Source organism: Struthio camelus, chromosome 6 (assembly GCF_040807025.1).
Source record: "Struthio camelus isolate bStrCam1 chromosome 6, bStrCam1.hap1, whole genome shotgun sequence".
Taxonomy (NCBI): domain Eukaryota; kingdom Metazoa; phylum Chordata; class Aves; order Struthioniformes; family Struthionidae; genus Struthio; species Struthio camelus.
The window spans coordinates 34666899-34685739 of record NC_090947.1 but is presented as its reverse complement, the minus strand read 5'-3'; the positions used below and the strand labels follow the sequence as shown (position 1 = coordinate 34685739).

General features: G+C 40.6%; 1 protein-coding gene across 8 annotated transcripts in view; it reads right to left on the bottom strand.

Moving 5' to 3' along the window:
* The window catches only part of KALRN (kalirin RhoGEF kinase), a 528885-nt gene that overhangs the window by 274044 nt on the left and 236000 nt on the right, over positions 1 to 18841 (bottom strand). For all 8 annotated transcript variants that reach the window (XM_068949099.1, XM_068949100.1, XM_068949097.1 and 5 more), the window contains exons 7-8: positions 9480 to 9671; positions 2244 to 2375 (exon numbers count right to left, since the gene is read on the bottom strand). In XM_068949099.1, the coding sequence (XP_068805200.1) occupies positions 2244 to 2375; positions 9480 to 9671 (324 nt within the window). The remainder of the gene's footprint in view (positions 1 to 2243; positions 2376 to 9479; positions 9672 to 18841) is intronic.

The window sequence follows — 18841 nt, the reverse complement described above, 5'->3', positions numbered from 1 at the left end:
CTGAGCTTCCCTCAAGTGCAATGAAGGAAGGAAGAAAATGATTATGGCTGTACCCATGGCAAGACGGAATCAAAGAGTAATCTCTAAGATCCTTTGGGCATCTTTTCTTACGTTCCTGAAGAGAATCTGAAATGCTTCATTATACTCTGTAACAGAACAGAATATGGCCATGTATACTGATTTAAATGTTCTTTCCAAGAACTGTCCATTCTATTCCGTATATACCTTGTATTTACAGAAACGTAAAAAGAGATTTTCAAAGACTCTGCAGGAAAAGAAAGGGAAGGAAAAGCTACAGTTTTCATCCCATCGCTGAGAGCTCTGAAGAAAGAAATATCATTATTTTCTATGTGCAAGAGTCAACGTCTAGATGGGAGAAATAGGCATGCACATAGGAGGCAGGACTCCTAAGTCTAATCCAAGCTTTTCAGCTCACTGTGTAGCTGTGGGCAAAGGGATTCAGAAATAAGAGACTGTAACCTTTCTGGCAATGGTTCACGCTGTTTAAAAATGTGCTTATTAGGGAAATAATATTGAAATGTTTTAAACATTTGCGACAAGTTATAACTTCCTGAGGAAGCATCAGCAAAACCAATATGCACGTTAAAGGCTGCTTTTGGTAATGAGTTTTAAATGAATTTTCATTTCACAAAGTCAAGGTCAGGGCTGATAAATAAAACGCCAGCTTCAAACACTACCGTGCTTTTATTTAATCCCAATTTGATTTAATCTTTGGAAATAAGTTTTAAACATAATCACAAAACCTTAGCTTCATGTGTCTAGGCAAAGGTATACAATTCATAGTTACAACTGGAAGTCAATAGGAGCGTTCTGTCTTTGCTTACATAGCCTGCTGCTCCTGAGAATCCTATCTGAGTGTAAAGTGAGGAATGACCCTTTCTGCCTTGCCGAGACTTGCTCCTCTTAATTGACTAACTCCAAAATGCACGTGGATGTTCAGAAAATGAGAGATTTCTGTCTAACTTCCCTTATATTCGTCATCATGGTATCTGCACGACATCATTGTGTGTGTGAGCACCTACCACCATATCTACAGTAGCAAATCCTTTTCTCCTACATTTTATTCTACAGGTTTTTCCAAGAATACAAACATCAGAGCAAGGGCTGCACAGAGAGGTGAGTTTTTATGCTCTATTCTGGAGTGTTCACTCGGTAACTTGCAGGTACTGCAAGTACGACCAAAGTACTCTTACTCAGCTTGGGAAACCCTGGAGGAAAAAAGTTTCTTGGTGCCGAAAAAGACAGTCAAGCACAGCACAGTACAGGGAAGTGAAAAATACAAATAAAACCAAACATTCAGGTGATCTGTAGGTTACCTTCCAACAGGCTACAGCCTTGGAGGTACGAATTACACAGTGGAACGGATAGGTGCACATGGCTTACCACTCCCAGGATAATTTGCAGGTTGGCCCATGCCTGGAATGAACATCCAGATTGGCCTCATTCGTAAGGGCTCCTCCCAGATGCCAGGGAGGGCCTGCAGCCCTCCTGCAAGGTAAAGTAGACTGAACACAGAGCCTGGTCTGCACAGAGTCAGCAGCACTGAATGTAGGCTGTTTATTGGTAGCTTTTATCTTGTGCTGCAGACTGGATAAGTTCTGAGGGGAAAAGCACGTGAAGAATCTTCACAGGTTTTTTGACAAAAAGTCACAGGGCAGCTTTTAGTCTTAGCATTCCTAATATCCACTTTTAAAGGAAAAGAACACACCTTCTTTAGGTGTGGGCTATCTGACAAAAGCATATACAAATAAATCTAAAGCAGCCTTTTACAGCCTTCACTGTAATGAGGACCTGACATCTCTGTGACTTCATACATTGAAGAAAAAAACCTTTTTCATCCTCTGTTCCCATTAGCATACCTGTGCCAGAGCCCAGATTCATTCACAGCAGGAAAGCAACATGATTAAAACCACCATCAGCTTAAAGGGGTTTCCTGTTCAGCAGAGGTAGTGAAACAGCTCTTCTTCAGAGTGCCAACACTAGTTCCAGGTTTCATTTCTGTATGGGGTTTATCCTCCAGTTTGTCCTGTTGTGCCCAAGCAAGAGGATGCCTGAGCACAGCCAAAATCCTACAGCCTGGGAATAGATCTGACGCCTTCTGTGACAAAGTTGCAGCAATGGAAAGCAAATCTATCTTATTTAGAAAAGCTAATCCCCCAAATGCAGTCAAGTATCTATTATCACTTAACAGCTGTTCACGTTCTCCTCCAGGTAACACATACCTCTGTGTAGGCCTGTGTTACTTGCTCATACAGAGACTGATGATGATGGATGGCCAGTTCCAGGTCTTGCATTTCTGAGGGGAGGCCTCCTTCACTGCACATTTTGCACCAGGCATCCACACCTGAAAGGAACTGAAACAATTCCAGAAACAATGAACAACACTGACACAGAGCAATGTCTCATCAACATCACCATTAGAAACCTTGCTTGTAGAGCATCGCAGATGATGGCAACTTGGACCAAAGAGAATAGTCACAAAAGGATCCAGTCACAAAGCCATCCTTCTGGGCATCCTCAAACAGGACATTCCTGTCACCTCCTCAGAGCCTCCACCGAGATCCAAAGGAATGCTTTCAGTTTCTTTTAGCTTAAGCAAACGTTCCTATAAGCAGGGTCAGAAAACACCCATTCTAAGAGTCTTTGCATACCAGGTAGGGAGACTACAATCTGTTTAGAAAAAAATATGAACACGAAGCACAAAAACACACAGCTACAGTGCCAGCTATATCTGGCATTGTCTCAGCTATCAGTCTTCCCTCAGTTGCTTACCTGTCCTTAACACCACTGATTTGAGCAACAGAAAACTCCCACTAAAATCAATGCTGACATTCATTTCAGGGAAAGGCAGACGTTCTGTACTGAAGCACTTCCCAACCCAGGGCCAGCTCAGCAGGATTGCTAATTGGATACCAAGACTTTAACCTCTGGGTCACCCATTTGATTCTGGCCCAAGTCAGCAGTGATCAGATACCATTACCATCTGATGGCTGCTGAGCAGCCAATGTGAAATGAGTTGTTGGTCTCAGGCCAGCTACTGGTAGGCAGACATCCATGAAAAAGGAGAAAAAAAATCATTGCCACTGCAATTGATATGGATTAGCACCTTGGTTGGAAGCCTTAACAGACAGCCAGAAAAGGAACAGGCTTGGGGAGCAGAGGGCTGGAAAGAAGTATCTTTCCACTCTTAAAGGCCTCCTGAGTAGGACTGATGCATTTTGGCAGAACACATTGGGGAAGCTCTCCCGTGCGCTGCCGGTTCTGTAAAAAGAAAAGAGGAATTTAGTCTCTAGGGTTCCCATCATGTTTTTCCTTCAAGCAGGGCTTGCTTCAATGACACAGTGCCTAACATACTCTCATTTTGTCCATACTTAACTGCCTAATGCCACCTCATTACTTCTCATTAGTATTTTCTCTTCCTCCACCTTTCTGTTAAACCAGCCTTCCCTACTTAAGGATGTTTGGAGCTATTTGTAAAAAAAAAAAAAAAAAAAAAAAAAAAAGAACAGCTAATTATACAACAGATGCACTGCCCATAGGGTGAATGTATAATGCTACAATACCACCCCCATGATCACAGCTTTATCCACTCCTGAAGTGTTCACCTGTGGCTTGTTAGTAAAGCACTTACTCAGAGCATGAAGGGCTGTGAGATTCAAAGCAAAGAATTTCAATTCAGCTCTGGCATTAGCATCTTTTTTTATTAGCACGGTAAAGCTATTTGCCATGCTGCTGTGTAATCAAGGCTATAAAGTGTTTGCATTGTAAACACTTCTTCTTAGTGCACAAAGATTCAGTGACAAAGATGAATTCCTAAGCATTCATGTCTACAAGGTGCCAATCTACCAGTGAAAACTGTGTTTCCTAGAAGACTAGCGGCCAGGATGGCAGGGGCTGATGTGTTGATCTGACTCCTGATCTGTTGAACCTCTCCAGATGGAATTCCCAAACACTCCTGCATAAAGCTGAAGTCATTGTATTTTGTTCTGAGCTAATGGAATTCACATTTCCTATTCATTTTTAACAGCATGGAGCTGAGACCAAAGCCTTCTGGGGCTGCTACATGAACTTCTTGGTTGAAACAGTGAGCAAAAGCCCTTAAGGACCGGTGTTTCTGCTGCTGGCATCAGAGTTATAGCTTGTATCTAAACCGCTCCATTCCATCAGTTTCAGTACAAGCTCTTGTAATCCTGTCATCCATATACTGTCATATCCCCGGAGTGAGATTTGCACAATAGGTGGGAGAAGTCACAAGAAGATCCTACGCACATAACTGCATTTCTACCATGTTGTCTCACATCTATTTTCCTTTCTCAGGGGAGTGTTATGAGGATTCCCCCATGTCCACAAAGAATTTAGAGGATTTTTTTTGCAATGCACTGGCTTTGTGCACGTGAGTAAATTTGTGTTGTTGACCCCAGGAACTTTACCAGCATGCTCCTTGGCTTACTTGACAAACGTCTGTGGTGTCTGGTCCTGAAAAGTCTCGGGGAATGATCCTTATCAAGAGGTTTTCACTGGCTTCAGCATCTTCGATCATGACTTAGAGAGACAAGATGCCATACAAGCATAGAATTTACCTATGATAGTTTGATCACACAGCCCCAGAAACGGTCATGCTCAGGATGCTAAGGAACCTCTGCAGAGATTGGTAATGTGGCTTGCATCTTACTGAATATAGACTACATCACTACATCAGTAACTTCACTGCTACCACCAGAAGGAGCAGTTGATGGCCTCTATTTTAAGAAATGCAGCCTGCCAGTGTTTTACTCTGACACTGTGTGCTGGTTTGAACTGTGTGCGCATATGCACATGGGGACAAAGGATTGTTTTTTAGGGATATTTGGAAAATATTATTTGGGTATTTTGGAAAATACAGCTATGTTAATTTTTATTACTGTGTCACACACTATAATGGACATAAGAAACTATTAAATGTAACCCTTCATGCTACACACATATTCACACAACAAAATCACCGTTTGACTGAGTTAAAAGAGATACACTTAAAATCGTAAATTGCTGTCAGGTTGGAACAGGAGCTGTTACTGTCTACTGGATACTCAGTACCAGTTAAATTAATTGCCTAAATTTCTATTTAGACCGTAGACTGGAATAGCTACTATTGGGAACATAAAAGCTGCTTAAATATGATCTGAAGTGACAGACTCCAATAATTGTACATGTTTTTCAAGATTTCAGGAAAGATTTAAGAAAAATCTCTCCTAAACAATACAAATGTCCCTAAGGTACCTAAGGAACTTTAAAGTAATGATCCACACGCACTCCCGGCTCACAACCTATTCACCTAAGTTGCAAATTCCATATTAGGTCAGATAATGGATTCTCATACCATTTCTTGCTAACTTTCCTCAGTGACTGCTATTCAGATCACATGGCTGCTCCAAAACACAGCTCAGATGTTTTCCAGTACCTATTTCTTCACATTTTTTGCACAGTCCTTGATTACTGCTTCCAAGGCATTTGCATGGGAGACAAAGGACAACTAGGGTGGTTCTCGTAGACCCCAGAGAAAATAACGGCTTGCTCTCGTCTACCTTCATCCCCTAGAGGTGACTCCATCAGAGAGAAGGCCATGAAACTGTTTTCCTCAGTGGCCTAAAATTTTTCTTGATGGGCCTGATTTTTTGCGTGAGGCTAACCGTATATATTCCAACCTTGTTTCTAGCATTTCCTTTTCCTTCCTAATCCAGAAGTTCTCTGTTCTTATCCCTGCAGCTCATGGGAGTCAACTGTATTTTCTTTTCCCTCTCTTTCCTCAAATTCTTCCTCTCTTTTCCTCTTTTTTCATTTCCTTTCCTCAAGTAGGGCACTGCAAGATGTGCTTGGAGGGATCCAAGCAGAGATCTGGTAAGAACAGTAGCCTTCCTGGTTGGGGAGTAAGGTAATATGAAAAGAATGGTCAGGTCAGTTTGCAGAGAATCAGCATGATTGTGTGTATGCACCTGACACCTACTACTTGAAAGAGTAATTCTGCTTGTGCACTTCTTTGGGTAGACTGTGACCCAGAATTAATTTGTTCAGATCTTCTGGCTGATGGAAGACGTTAATTTCTTCATTCTGACAGGATCTTTAGAGTGAACATCTTATGAATACTCAAGCACACTTTTAGAGATTGCTGCCAAGACAGGAAGGACACCTGGTATGTCTCCTTCCCCCAGCTGGTAGTGAGGCGGCTAGAATCTCATCTGGTGTAAATCAGCAAAGCTCTCTTGAAATCACAGCACGACAAGGCACATTCTCCTACTTTCTCCTGCAACTTTGAATAGCCTCGGTCATACCTAAAAATATAGAAACAGATTGTCTTTCACGCTAGAATATCTCCACATTGTCAAGAGGAAAAAAAAAAAAAAGATTTGTAGCTCACTCTTAATTAAGAGACATTTGGGAAACACCTCAATTGAATATCCCCAGAGCTGTATCTTGACCTGGAGATACTGGGGATTTGGGGCTTAGTTCACTGCCTTTCGATCAAACACATGTGTCGAAGAAAGCCTGGCTGGAAGCTAAGTTGGCAAGATTTGTCAGTTCTTCTCTTTTTCTTTTCTTTTTTTTTCCTCCCTTTCTTTGTTTTTTTTTTTTTTTGATGATGTCTTGGTATTTATAAATTGTGTTTAAAAAATTTAAGGAAGACACAGACATACACTTGCACGTGCATGTGCACCCACCCACAGACACCCACCCACCCACCCACACACACACACACCACAAAGAAGAAAAAGAAAGAAACAAAGCAATAAACAAGCTTTGATCCAGGAGCTCATTCAGCCAAGTTCAACTCAACATGCCACATGTATCTGCTGTAAGAGCCAAGAAAGCAACGTGATTCTGAGGCACATGAAGATAGATGTGAAGTTCAATTCCCAGCAGGCTTGACTCAGCCTTTCATCCTTCCAAGCCAGACAAATTGTGTCCTATGCAGTTTGCTGTGTGCGGTCTTTAGGAAAAAGACCTTGAAAAACAAGTTGTTTCCTGCTTAGCTTCCATATTATAGAGCTTGTAGTACTTCTCACAAATCTCTGTCCCAAGCCAACAACTTCCTCTCACGTCGTGGTGGGCCAAAGGCTGAAAGATTACAGTCCTACTAGACTTGCTTCCTGTTGGCATCACAGAGAACTTCTGTCAATAGGAAGGAATGAACAAAGAGACTGTAGCAGCTTGTCACATTGGAGAAGGAAAGACAATCTATGTATCAGGTTGGTATGAGGGAGGAGGGGCACACTGGGAGAAATGGCTGGATCCACCTCGAGACTATCATTACTTACAGAACAAAGGGAGCAAAAAAGACTTGATCCGGGGCAGAGGAAACAGTAGATTTATTTAGATCTTTGCTGATATGCACATCAGAGATCTGAACCTAAGTTACTGTAAAATAAGAAAGCCCAGATTTGAGTAAAAAACCCTGGGTGATGCCAAACAATAGAGAATCACATTTGGAATTAATGTTTGATAGACCACAGGCTCAGGTACAGACCAAATTCCAGGCATCTCACTTTTCATAGTATACCGAGGTGTCTATGACCAAATTATTAGTGTGCAAGTCATTGGTTTATCCTACCAGAGTTACCGAAGCAAGGCCAACATTTCAGTGTTGGCTGATGGACACAATGACTCCCACATTTTTTTCTTCCAGTAGTCTGAGTTTACAGGTTTCACGTTAGCACACGCAACTGTCTCTTATTGCAAGTGAGGAGCAACTGCTGTTCAGAATTAGCAAATTCTCTTTTGTGCGTAAAACTGAGAGACTGGCCTCTGTCAGGCAGCACAAAATTAAGTTCTTTTCAAAGAGCTGAAAAGAGAGGATCGAGTTTTCCAGATCCATTCATTCAATTGTAAAGAAAAAAGAACTGAAGTTGAAAGTGACATTTCTGTAGCTTTTTTCAAGTTAAGGCTGAGGCAAAATATCTACTTTCAGAGTGTACAAAGCGCAGGACAACAAAAAATTCACCTCTAACTGATAGACAACTAAATATGGCTTTCTGTTTTACTGGTTTTCATGTGATAAAAATCTCTTAGAAACTTCTCATAAATTGCAAACAAGACTGACAATTCAAAAAATAGGAGATCACTTGTAAAACCCCCCAAAAACCAAAAATGACTATGTCGTTAATAAATTTTAAGTCATTCTCATTGCAACTACGGAGTGGGTAGCAATTCTTTTTGATTTTTCATTATGAACATACAGTGATAGATGGTTATTAATATGAAGACTACACCTAAACTTACGGTGCCAATTGTACTGAGATGAAAGTACCTGTACTGGGCACCTCCTGGCATAACAGTCCCATCAGAGCCACTGAGTGCGCTTACATGAGCAAGCGCCCAGTAGGGTGAATAATTGTTCTTTGGTATGGCCTGCTGTCAATAGGAAAAACTAAATAAAGAAAAAATTATTACAAATCTGTTCAGAAACAAACAATAAAGAAAATCTTCATTGTTCTGGCTAGACTTTTCCGTACATATATTTTGCTTTATGAGACAAAGTTTCTGGCTCATCACTTATAATTTCTTCTTCAGCCACTTGAAGTGTGGGTTATAAACATAAAGCACACCCGCATAGTAGCTTTGACGTTAAATATTTGGAAAAAAAAGTGCACAACAGCAATGAAAAAAGAGCCTCAAAGCAGTTTTGTCAGTGGAAAATGAAAATGATCAACTTGTGTTCAGAGTTGAACCCTCACTTGTAAGACAGAGTTGGTTAAGGTGTAAAAAAGCAGAAGGTTCCTTCATTGACAGATTTCAAATCTTTTATAGCTATGAAATTACAAAAAGATTCTGGTAGTTGTTACAGACACAAACTAAAGTTCAGTGCCACAGAAAATTCTCCTGGATGTTCTTAGCCGTCTCTGAAGTCTGTACTTAGTGAGGCCTAGCAAAATTTGGGCCTATGGATAATATTGCAAAGGTAGATGGTGGAATTAATTCCTTAAGTTTCATTAACAATAATACGCTTTTGTTCCTAGAAATTGTCTGCTGGTATAGAACTATACGTGTATTCCCGTGCACATAGCACATACCACATATACGTATGAATGCCCAGATACACACTATTTTCGCACAGATACACACTATTTTCCTGACCATAACAATCCTGTATTTATCCACAGCACTGATGAAAGACGAGGCAACAGAAATAAGGCAACATGTTACTGCATCAGCACACTCTGGTTATGACCAGAGAGAAACACATGTGTAAGGAAGAGAGTTTCATTCTTTATCACTAAGGCCTAAACATATTTTCCTACTCACCCAGGTAACGAGTGCCAGTTCTAAGGGGGAAAGGCTGCTATTTGTGTTTGAGGGGCTGGTCCACTAGGAATAAGACTCTCAACCTCACTGCGTATAATCCAAGGGCCATCAGGTAATAATTGCAGTATCAGCATTACCAAAGTGGCAGCAGATCCTTTTGCCAGTCATTAGTGTAACTAACTCACCTGTTCAGCTTTCTGGTGAAAGACAGCAGACATGGCTAAGATGGTACTGCGCTCATCCAGAGCTGCAGCAAAACTCTTCCACTCTTGATCCAGTTGGGTAGAAATTTGTTTAATCTGCTGGGAAGCATAATGGCCTGCCTCAGAAAGCCTGGATGCAACCGACATGATTCGATTGATGTTGACATAGGCGTTCTGAAAATGAAAATGCACAAGTAAATAAAGAGAAAGAAGAACCGTGACCACCCTCTGCCTTCATTACACACTCCAAACACCAGCAGTTGGAGCAAAGCCAAGTAGTTTGGTGAGAGCGATCAACCACCTGTTTAAATATGCATGAATAGCAAGCATTCTACCTTCCACTTTAAAAATATATCCCCCCAGGAATCTCTTTGCACATCTACACCATTATCTACCACTCCACTATCTTCCCTCCTTGAATTTACTTATTTCTGAGTTTATTTAGGTAAAACCATTTTAGGTAATTTGCTATATTTTAGCTATTTACCTCCCTGCTAGGGTCTACTCATTGCTTCTATCTTATTTTTGATACTTCTGCTCCATTACTCCACATTTTATGGATATTACTTCCACATATTCATAAATGAAATATTTGTGTTCTGTCCTTCAGGAACTCTCTGACAGTCCTTAATAGATATGCAGCGTCAACAAATGCAAAACATAAAATTTAAGAGCGCTCACAAAGATATTCTACAGAAATAAGGGTTTCCATAGAAATGACTATTAAATTATATTCTTCATTGAAAATGTTATCTTTTCTGTAGGATATCATTTAACTCCATTCTGAACTTGGAGGAATTTAAAAAGACTACTAAAGGATGATATTTTTTCTTCTTTCAAAAGAATTTTCCATAATGGTTTATATTCAGCCTTGAAGCTGTGAAAGGATAGCTCTTTCTCAAGTTGAACTGTGGACAGCAGTATAACAGCATTGTAATACCCCAGTTCGGCATACAAACATAAGCCTCAAATAAATAGCCACCGTAACAATGTCATACAAAGATGCACAATGAAAAGACACATGACAGCTGTTTTGTGGATTTCTGGAACTTCATTTGATGTAAACACTTCTTTCTGTGCTCTCACTGCAAGGAGGAAAACTCCCAGCACTTGAGTTTTTTTTTTTTAGTGTTGACTCACTACTCTCTTGTCTCACTGAAGTATTTCAGAAGGGCTTTAGGAATTCCAGAGAGCAGAGTCTGTAAGAGCCTTATGCACGAGGACAGGCATAGCCCTGATGATTTTAACAGTACTATTCATGGGCAAATAATAAATCAGAGGTGGAAGTGTTTGCTGGAGCAGGAACTCATCACAGTTACTAGGAGCAAAATGTGGAAGGGTATCTGCCAATCCAAATATGAAACACAACAGAGTACTGCAGGGGCAGGCACAGCTCCAGACTAAGTTGTGAAGCAGGGCAAAGTATGTCTGCAAAGTGTACTGGACAACTACAAAGTATACTCACCATACCTGTAGGTGCTAAAGGAAAAAGGACTGGGCTACAACCCTTACAGCCATTCTGCTCTCCCTGGCAAAACCATGACTGGGCTAGCAGTCGCATAATTGGAATTTTGACTGCCAGACACTGTCAAACGCCTGTTTGAGTCCCTCCAAGTTAGAGACTGTAATTTAGACTAATAAATATTTAAGCTCGTCCCCCAGAAAATCTTCATGGCTGAGCCTCAGCCAAGATCAGTTTTCAACATTACAGCTCAGCTCTTCTCCTGGTGGCAAGCAGCATAGGATCACTACAGCTGCAAGAGTTTGGATGAGTTTCACCAACTGAAGACATGGAACTGTGTTTGAAGGAAATGCTGCTGAAGAAGTTTCAGTTTCACATAAATAATGGTCAGTTTCATCTTGGTTTTATTATTTTTCCTCTGCAGAATAATCTCAGCCATTGTAATGTAATGAGTATGATTCAATGAGAGGAAAACAACTGTGAATTCTCTGGTTCCTTGTTGCTAGAGTATATATCTGTATTAAATAGTATGAGGGTAAAGGTAAGTTTAGTTGAAATACAGCAGATGTTCCTAGAGTCTGTTTTTTGAGTTAGGGAGATTTATATATTGTTATGTCTGTTTGTTAAATTTTTATATAAAGAAGAGGATTTTCATGGATGAAATTTCATTTTACTAGCTGAGGATTTTTCATGGAAGGGCACCAATCTGTCCTGTAGCCAACCCACTTACTCCATAGCTCTTCCAACAAAAAGCAAGGAGCAGTTCTGGAGCCACCTGCTCATACCTCCTTTTGCAGTGCACCAAGTGAAACTGGCTCAGTAAAACAGAGTCTGCAGAGCTTCCTGCCTGACAAACGGCAAGCAAGGAGCAGGGAGCAACACGGATTCAAGTGCTGACTATCACTCGTGGGATGTCCTCTTCTGTACAGCTAGGGCCTAGGGCAACAGGGACACCTTCTACACCCAGCATGCATGCCCTTCACCTCAGCTTTATCTGTCACACATCAGTGAGGCAGAGACACTGAATTGAGGTGTGGACACACGAGACCCGTCCAGGGTCTCACAGAAAACTAAGACAGAGTTAAGGGCTTGGCTAAGTATCTGAAACTCCGAACAGCACATGGTCTAACTATCCTTTACCATATGAGATGTTAAACGTTTTATTGAATCAGGACCTTTATTCAATGTCACTTTTACTGGGAAAGATAGGGTCAGGGGGAACCCTATTTGGATCTCTATGGTGGGTTGAGGTAAAATGGCTTCAAAGCACTCCAGAATTTAGTTTTAGGAAGAAGAAAAAAATGTAATTGACCAGGATACATAAAAATGAGACATTTCTTTTTCACCTGTAAGTAGAATAAAGTTGTAAGACAGTTCCTTTCATCTTCTCATCTGTAACACTGAATAAAATGGAACAAAGATCTATGCTGCCAAAATTCAACTATCAACATTTTGCAGAGTTATACCTTCCTTTCCCTCTGGTTTTGTTCATCTCCAAAACAGAATGAATTGAGACTTCCCTATATTATTATTATATAGACTTTTTGATGCTAAAAGGAAGTAAATTAAAGAGAGCAACTAATGTGTGTGACTTTATTTTTCCTTTAGGCTGGAAAATACACTACCAGCAGGTCCATGCAGGGACTCCTTTTAAATAATACTAAAGGCTCCCATTTTTTTCAAACCAGAGGTCTCCCCAAAGAGGATTGCAAGGTCCCACTGATTTATGGCTAGGTAGGAGCACAACAGGTCAAACAACGAGAAAAACATTTATTAATGTCTAAAAGTAATGGCAAAAGCACTGCAGGGAAAACCCTGTATTTTACGTAGATTTGCAGACTTTCCAGAAGCAGTCCCTACGTTAACAGTTTATTCTTCATTGACTTTCTCTTTAAACTTTGGAATCTTCAGGCAAAAATAAGAGATTTTTTTTACCTCCTAGAGATCACTAGAAAAGCGGGACGGGGAGGTGGGGGGGGGAGGGGGTGGGAGCTGCGTGCATCATGATATGCAAGAATTTCTCTTCGCAATTTAGGAGAGACTTGTGTAATGCCATTCAAGTGCAGAATACCTAATTTTGTATGAGCACATCCACCAATTCAAAGCTTGCTTCTGTTGCACAAAGCCTCAATTCTGATCTTTGCTGTCAGTAACGTAGCTGCTCCTACCAGTATAAGTGATCACAGCTAAAGTTCCTAACGCTCGTTAGGGTAAGAGCCTTAAATCTCAGCAAAAAGCACTGACAGTAGTGGAGTTTCAACTATGGAATGATCTCCCACAGGGAAATACATGAATTCAACCCTGATCATCTAGCAGGCATGCTGTGAGATCTTCCCTCTTAATTAAACCTTCCCTCTCTAGCCGGAATGATACTTTCTTCTGATACACACATTAAAAGAATACCTTACACTCAAGAAAAGAAAAGTGAGCAGTAAAAAGCATTAAATCTGCAAGGAACTTGGCTGTGTGCATCATATTTCCTAGAGAACTAGTTGAGATATTGTGACGGCAAACAGTGAAGGTGGGCCACTAAAGTAGGGTTTCACAGATTAATGAATTAAAGGTGAAATTTGATTGTTTAGTCATTCTTCTTTAAAAAATAACAAGCTCCCACTGTTACTCAGAGAGTTTAGAAACCATCTGTGAAATGAACCAAGCATATAAATCCAAAGCAGAATGTTTCAGTGACAAAATATTCTCATGAGATATCTTTAAGACCTTTACGTTTCTATAACAAGGCCAATTACATGCAGCCTGTTGCAGAATAATACTGGATGGCATTTTAGCTCAGCCTACATACAGAAGAATAAAGTTCATTTAGGATAAACATTGGGAGTTTTAAAAAGACATCATTAGCCTTTACTGGATAACTGCAATGCATTTGAAATATTGGGACTCAAGTCTTAGGACAATACCCACCTCCATCTAGCGTCAGACAACTAACTCCCTGACAGCAGGATGGGCAGCAATACCAGCCCTGACCACTGCCCTAGATGTGTATGTGCCACAGAAAGCGACCGCTCATTCTTTAAGGAGGTTAACAAATCAAGACATAAAACAGTCCTGGCAAAGGAAATATGAATTGCTTCAGTTAGAATAAACAACATGTTATACCATCTACCTAAGTGCAGAGCTACAGTCAGCATATACCGATTTGTGTCATATTGACACATTGTGGTTTCTTTTAGCAAATTAACTAGATTAATGAGATTACTCACAAAATGGTGGAGCTAAATATTCATTTTAGTGAAATGTATTATTGCTTCAGTGTAAATAGTATACAGCTGTCATAAAAGCTAAATATAATTTCTTGTTTTGAAACTGAAGTAAAAACAAGTTCTGGCTTGAATCACACACAAAAATCCATGGTCATTATTTGAAAGAAAAATACCAGATTACAGTTTATTACCTGAAATATATATAATTTCTACCCATTTCACATCCCACATTGTTCATTTACATATATTGTTCATTTAAAACGAACAATTATTATTGTAAAAAACAGAGTAACAAATCGATTTTCCCGAGAATGAGCACACCTATAGGAATGTATAAGGAAGAGCATATCACAAAAGGCATGAGCCATTAAACATCTAGACAGTGTATTTTCCAGAAGAATTGAAAAGAATATTATAACTATTATTAGTAACTTGAGGCCTAAAGTATACTAGGCATGCCATAAAAAAAAAAAAATTGCTTAAACATCCAGGACCTGATCCAACTTCCATTGGAGTCTGCAGGGTTTTTCCTGCAAAACATGCAACCATACTGTGCTACATTTTCCTCCATATATTTGCTCAACACCTATTTTTAATGTATTGGGGAGGGGGGAACACACACAACCAGTAACAGTGCTTCCAGTTCTTATCATTTTATTACTCAGATCCATGAGAGCTGAACCGTTCTCAGTCCAACAGCTGCTGAGAATATACTGCATAAAAAAATCTAGCTAAACTATCATGCAAATTTTTAGTAAAAAACATAAAGCAAATTTCCAAATAAAAAGTTAACAGAGTGATCTAGCTGTGCACCCTAGAGACTCAGAAGTCAAAAGATATATTAAGAAAAATACAGCTAGGTTTTAAATGTCAGTATCCTAAAACCAATCTCTGTATCTTGAGCCTGATGCATGGTGGCTGAATATTTGAGTTTGATGATTAGGATGAGACAGCTTGAAGGCTCATCTGATAGGAGTGCTTATGTTTATCAAAATTCATCCAAATCTTAAGTTTTCAGGCTTGGGTGGGTCACAATACTCTATCTGGGATGGTAAACACATCTAAGGGTAACAATCCTCCATTCTCTTTTGTGGTAAAGAGACAGCAAAGGCTTCCTGACATTTTCCTTTCAAGCTCAGGGCATAACATGAAAAGGCTGAGAAACAGTGAGTTAGTAAATGCAAATTACAAGAAATACAAAGAAGTACGTGTCCAGTAGTAAATTCACTCCAGCTATAGTTTTCTGTCTTATACCTTCTGTGTTGCATTACTTAATCCTAATCTTTAATACTACAAACATTTTTCAGTAGGTAAGCTCAAGTCAAAAGTCTAAATGGGACTCCAGATGTGCAAAGGTAATTCACGCACATAAATACTCTAAGAGCAAAGCCTTTGACAACAGATTCTGCAAGGCAAAATATTTCTTCTTTTGAAAGTGTATTGCACCTAGCACAGTAACCTAGACATTACTACAGCCTCTCACTCTTACTGTGATGCAAGTATTATCAAACAACATGCATAGATCCATTAGTCTCCAGCAGAAATCAAATAGCGACATGAACAGCTGAACTAAGACACTTCCATAAAAATAAGGCAGTGGAGTAAAGATGCAGTCGTGCAGTAGCAATCTTGTGACTATGTGTTTGTAAATTCATTGACTATCATTTTTCTTAGATAATTATATCGGGTAAAAAAGGCAACTAAGCAGACTGTGCATCAGAAAACCTCACAAAACATGCAGACCGCAAGCCTTGTATGTCTTGCTTCAATAAACTAAAGCTAGCTGCGGTGGTATTCTCCACTAACTTCTGTGTCCGCAGTAAAACTTTCCTTCACTGAAGTGTTGTTACAGATAAAGCAGACCTGATCCATATTTCCAGCCTCACATCCCCAACAATCAAAGTATGGCTCAAATTGCTGTGCAGTCTTGGGGCAAGTAACATCCTGCCTCTGGGTTCAGAGCCACGACCATATGCTATCCAAACTTGTTTAGTTCAAGTAAGTCAGTTTGTCCCAAGGCTATTGCCAACCATCACTGGCTTTTGTTTTGAACAAATACAGGGACTTCAGCCTTACTATGCAGACTCTTCACATAGGCTCGCATAGAGTTCCAGTGTGCATCAAGACACAAAACCACCATCTACCACAGGAGCTCGGTCACAGGCAGGAAAGCATCATTTCAATTTCAATCTCTTGCTCCTGCTGCTGCTTTTCCTGCATGCTCTATGACAGCTGGAGTGACCGGTATGCAGCCCAACATGCTTATGCAGCAAACTGATGTCTCCTGCACGCTAACATCCATGCGTTTGTACTACAGACTTCTGGAGACACCAGGAAGCGCTCCATGTTCTCTAACAAAAATCTACTCCAGCTAAAAGAGATCATCACTGCTAACTACAGCACTATACAGATAAAAGCACAGCAGCTCCAAGGTAATTTAAATAGCCTGTAGTTTAAGACGGCCACCCATTTTCCACCAATTTCCAAATGTCCTTTCAGCTTGACACAGCCACCCCCATGTCTGCTATTCCAAAAGTAAGATGCCCAGCCTTTCTGGTCTCCTTTGCAAGGCAACAGTCCTGTTTAATCCCCCAGTGACATACCTCATGACCAACCTCACTAGGCTGCAACACTGACATCCACAGCCAGCTTGTGCAACCCTGGCATCAAAATCCCCCCTTGAAAGGTCTTTATGCAGAAGCACAATCCAAATAAAGGCCTTCAGCAATAAGGAGAGTTCTGAGAAACTTATCTGATCGTGATGAATTTCAAGCACTGCTGAAACTCTGATATTTCTGATAAATATCACTGAGATCTCACTTCGGGTAACAAGAGCACAGGCCTGAGTTGCATCTGTGTCCTGAAAAATTTCTGTAGTCTTCTCCCCTCCCCACTTGGATCTACTATCAATGGTGACATCTCAATTCTTTATGTAACCTCTGACAGTTGAAATCTGTTGAATTTTTTTTTCCTTCTGAGAGAGTATATTTTAAGAGAAATCTAAACTGCATAAACTGTGACTGTTTCCTGTATGAACTGATGTCGACCCAGAACCAAAAGGAAGACATCACACCATCATCAGATGGGATTCTGGGCTTAAAACCCAGCAGCAGGTCTAAGAGAACAGAAGTAGATGAAGAACAACATGCCGAGTGTAAGTGCATTATATATGCTCTCCGAGTTATACGCCTATAAAAAGGCATTATCTGAGAACGTACATTATCTGGCACTAAAGGGTTCCTCCACACAGTCATACCTTTGAGCCCAATTAATTAATGCAGAATTGAGTGCCATCTATCACCATACTCAGAGGTTGGAAGTTAGATGCCCACTAATCATGCCCATACACATAGCTAGATCCTCTGCACTAAAGAGACAGAGGAGACAATCTCCTTTGCTGTATCATTCATGCTAACCATATGGGCCTCCATATGACTATATGTGTGTAGGCTGTACCAGGGACAGAGCAAAATGGAGACACACCATCTGCCCCAGACTATCTCCCCTAGCAGAACACGGTTCTCTCCTGGGAAGCTCTACCAGATGGGAGTTTGGCAGCACGAAGATGGTGGGGTGGCCATGGCACAGCCACTGAGAGGTCCCTGCCTGCAGAAGTCCACCAGCTTCCTTGCAAACGTCTCATTTCTTGGCATTACTCATTCCCAAAAGTTCACTTGGGGACAGAGAGAGGAAGGGTGGAGGAAATTATTTTTTCTTCCATTAGGTGGCACCCTCCCCGCCACCCATTAATTCTCTATTAAAACAATTACCTCTTTCTAAGTTTAGTTCCCAGTTATTTTAACAAAATAATATCAGAGAGTACCACAGAAAGGATCTAGGGAGGTCCTTCAGTTTGACTCTTCCAACACTGTTTTCTAAAGGATTATGAGCGAGTTTGCATCTGTCATAATCCAAATAACTTTTAAGCATTAACCTCCAGGACACATTTATTTGGTAGGATTCTGCAAACAGCAGTAATACATGGGGGCTGTGCTACCCTGTATTCCGCTAGATAGTATTTTTTGATTGTAAACTTAACAATCAGTTGCCTAGAGCCTATTTTTCAATGCCCATTTCAATTAAAATCACAATAAATATATTAATTCACATTACAAACCTTTCTCAGCTTCCACTGTTATGTATTGCCCTAGTGAGCACGCAGAGCTTTACTAAGGAATAGCCAGGTAGGTTGAAACCGCAAGTGGAATTTAGGTCACAGAATTTAATTACCCGAGCTGGAATTTGGCCAGGATACCAGGGTTAACCCTTGTATTCTTATGAAAGTGGTGTGCAGTCTTTAATGACCTCAAGTGGTCAGGACTTCTTTTCCATATTTCATCAGACAGCCGCTCTGATGGACCTTGCCCCTTGGCAGCGTTGTAGGGTGTTGTTTCTGTAGTGACTTAACCCAAAACTTAAATGCCAACCTTTGAGGTCTCAGCTCCCCCCGCAAACATAGCCTGACCATGCACAGCATGAAGAGGTACATCTGCAGGAGTCAGTTGACTCCAGGCAATTTGTTGTGCAGCGGACGGCATTCAGAGAGGGCTGGTCTCCGTGTTGTGCAATTTCAGCATGCGTTTCTCTAACTGAGTGCAATATTCAAAACATCGATATGTTCTGTCCCAATTTCTGTGCTGAAAGGCCAGACACAAACACCTTCA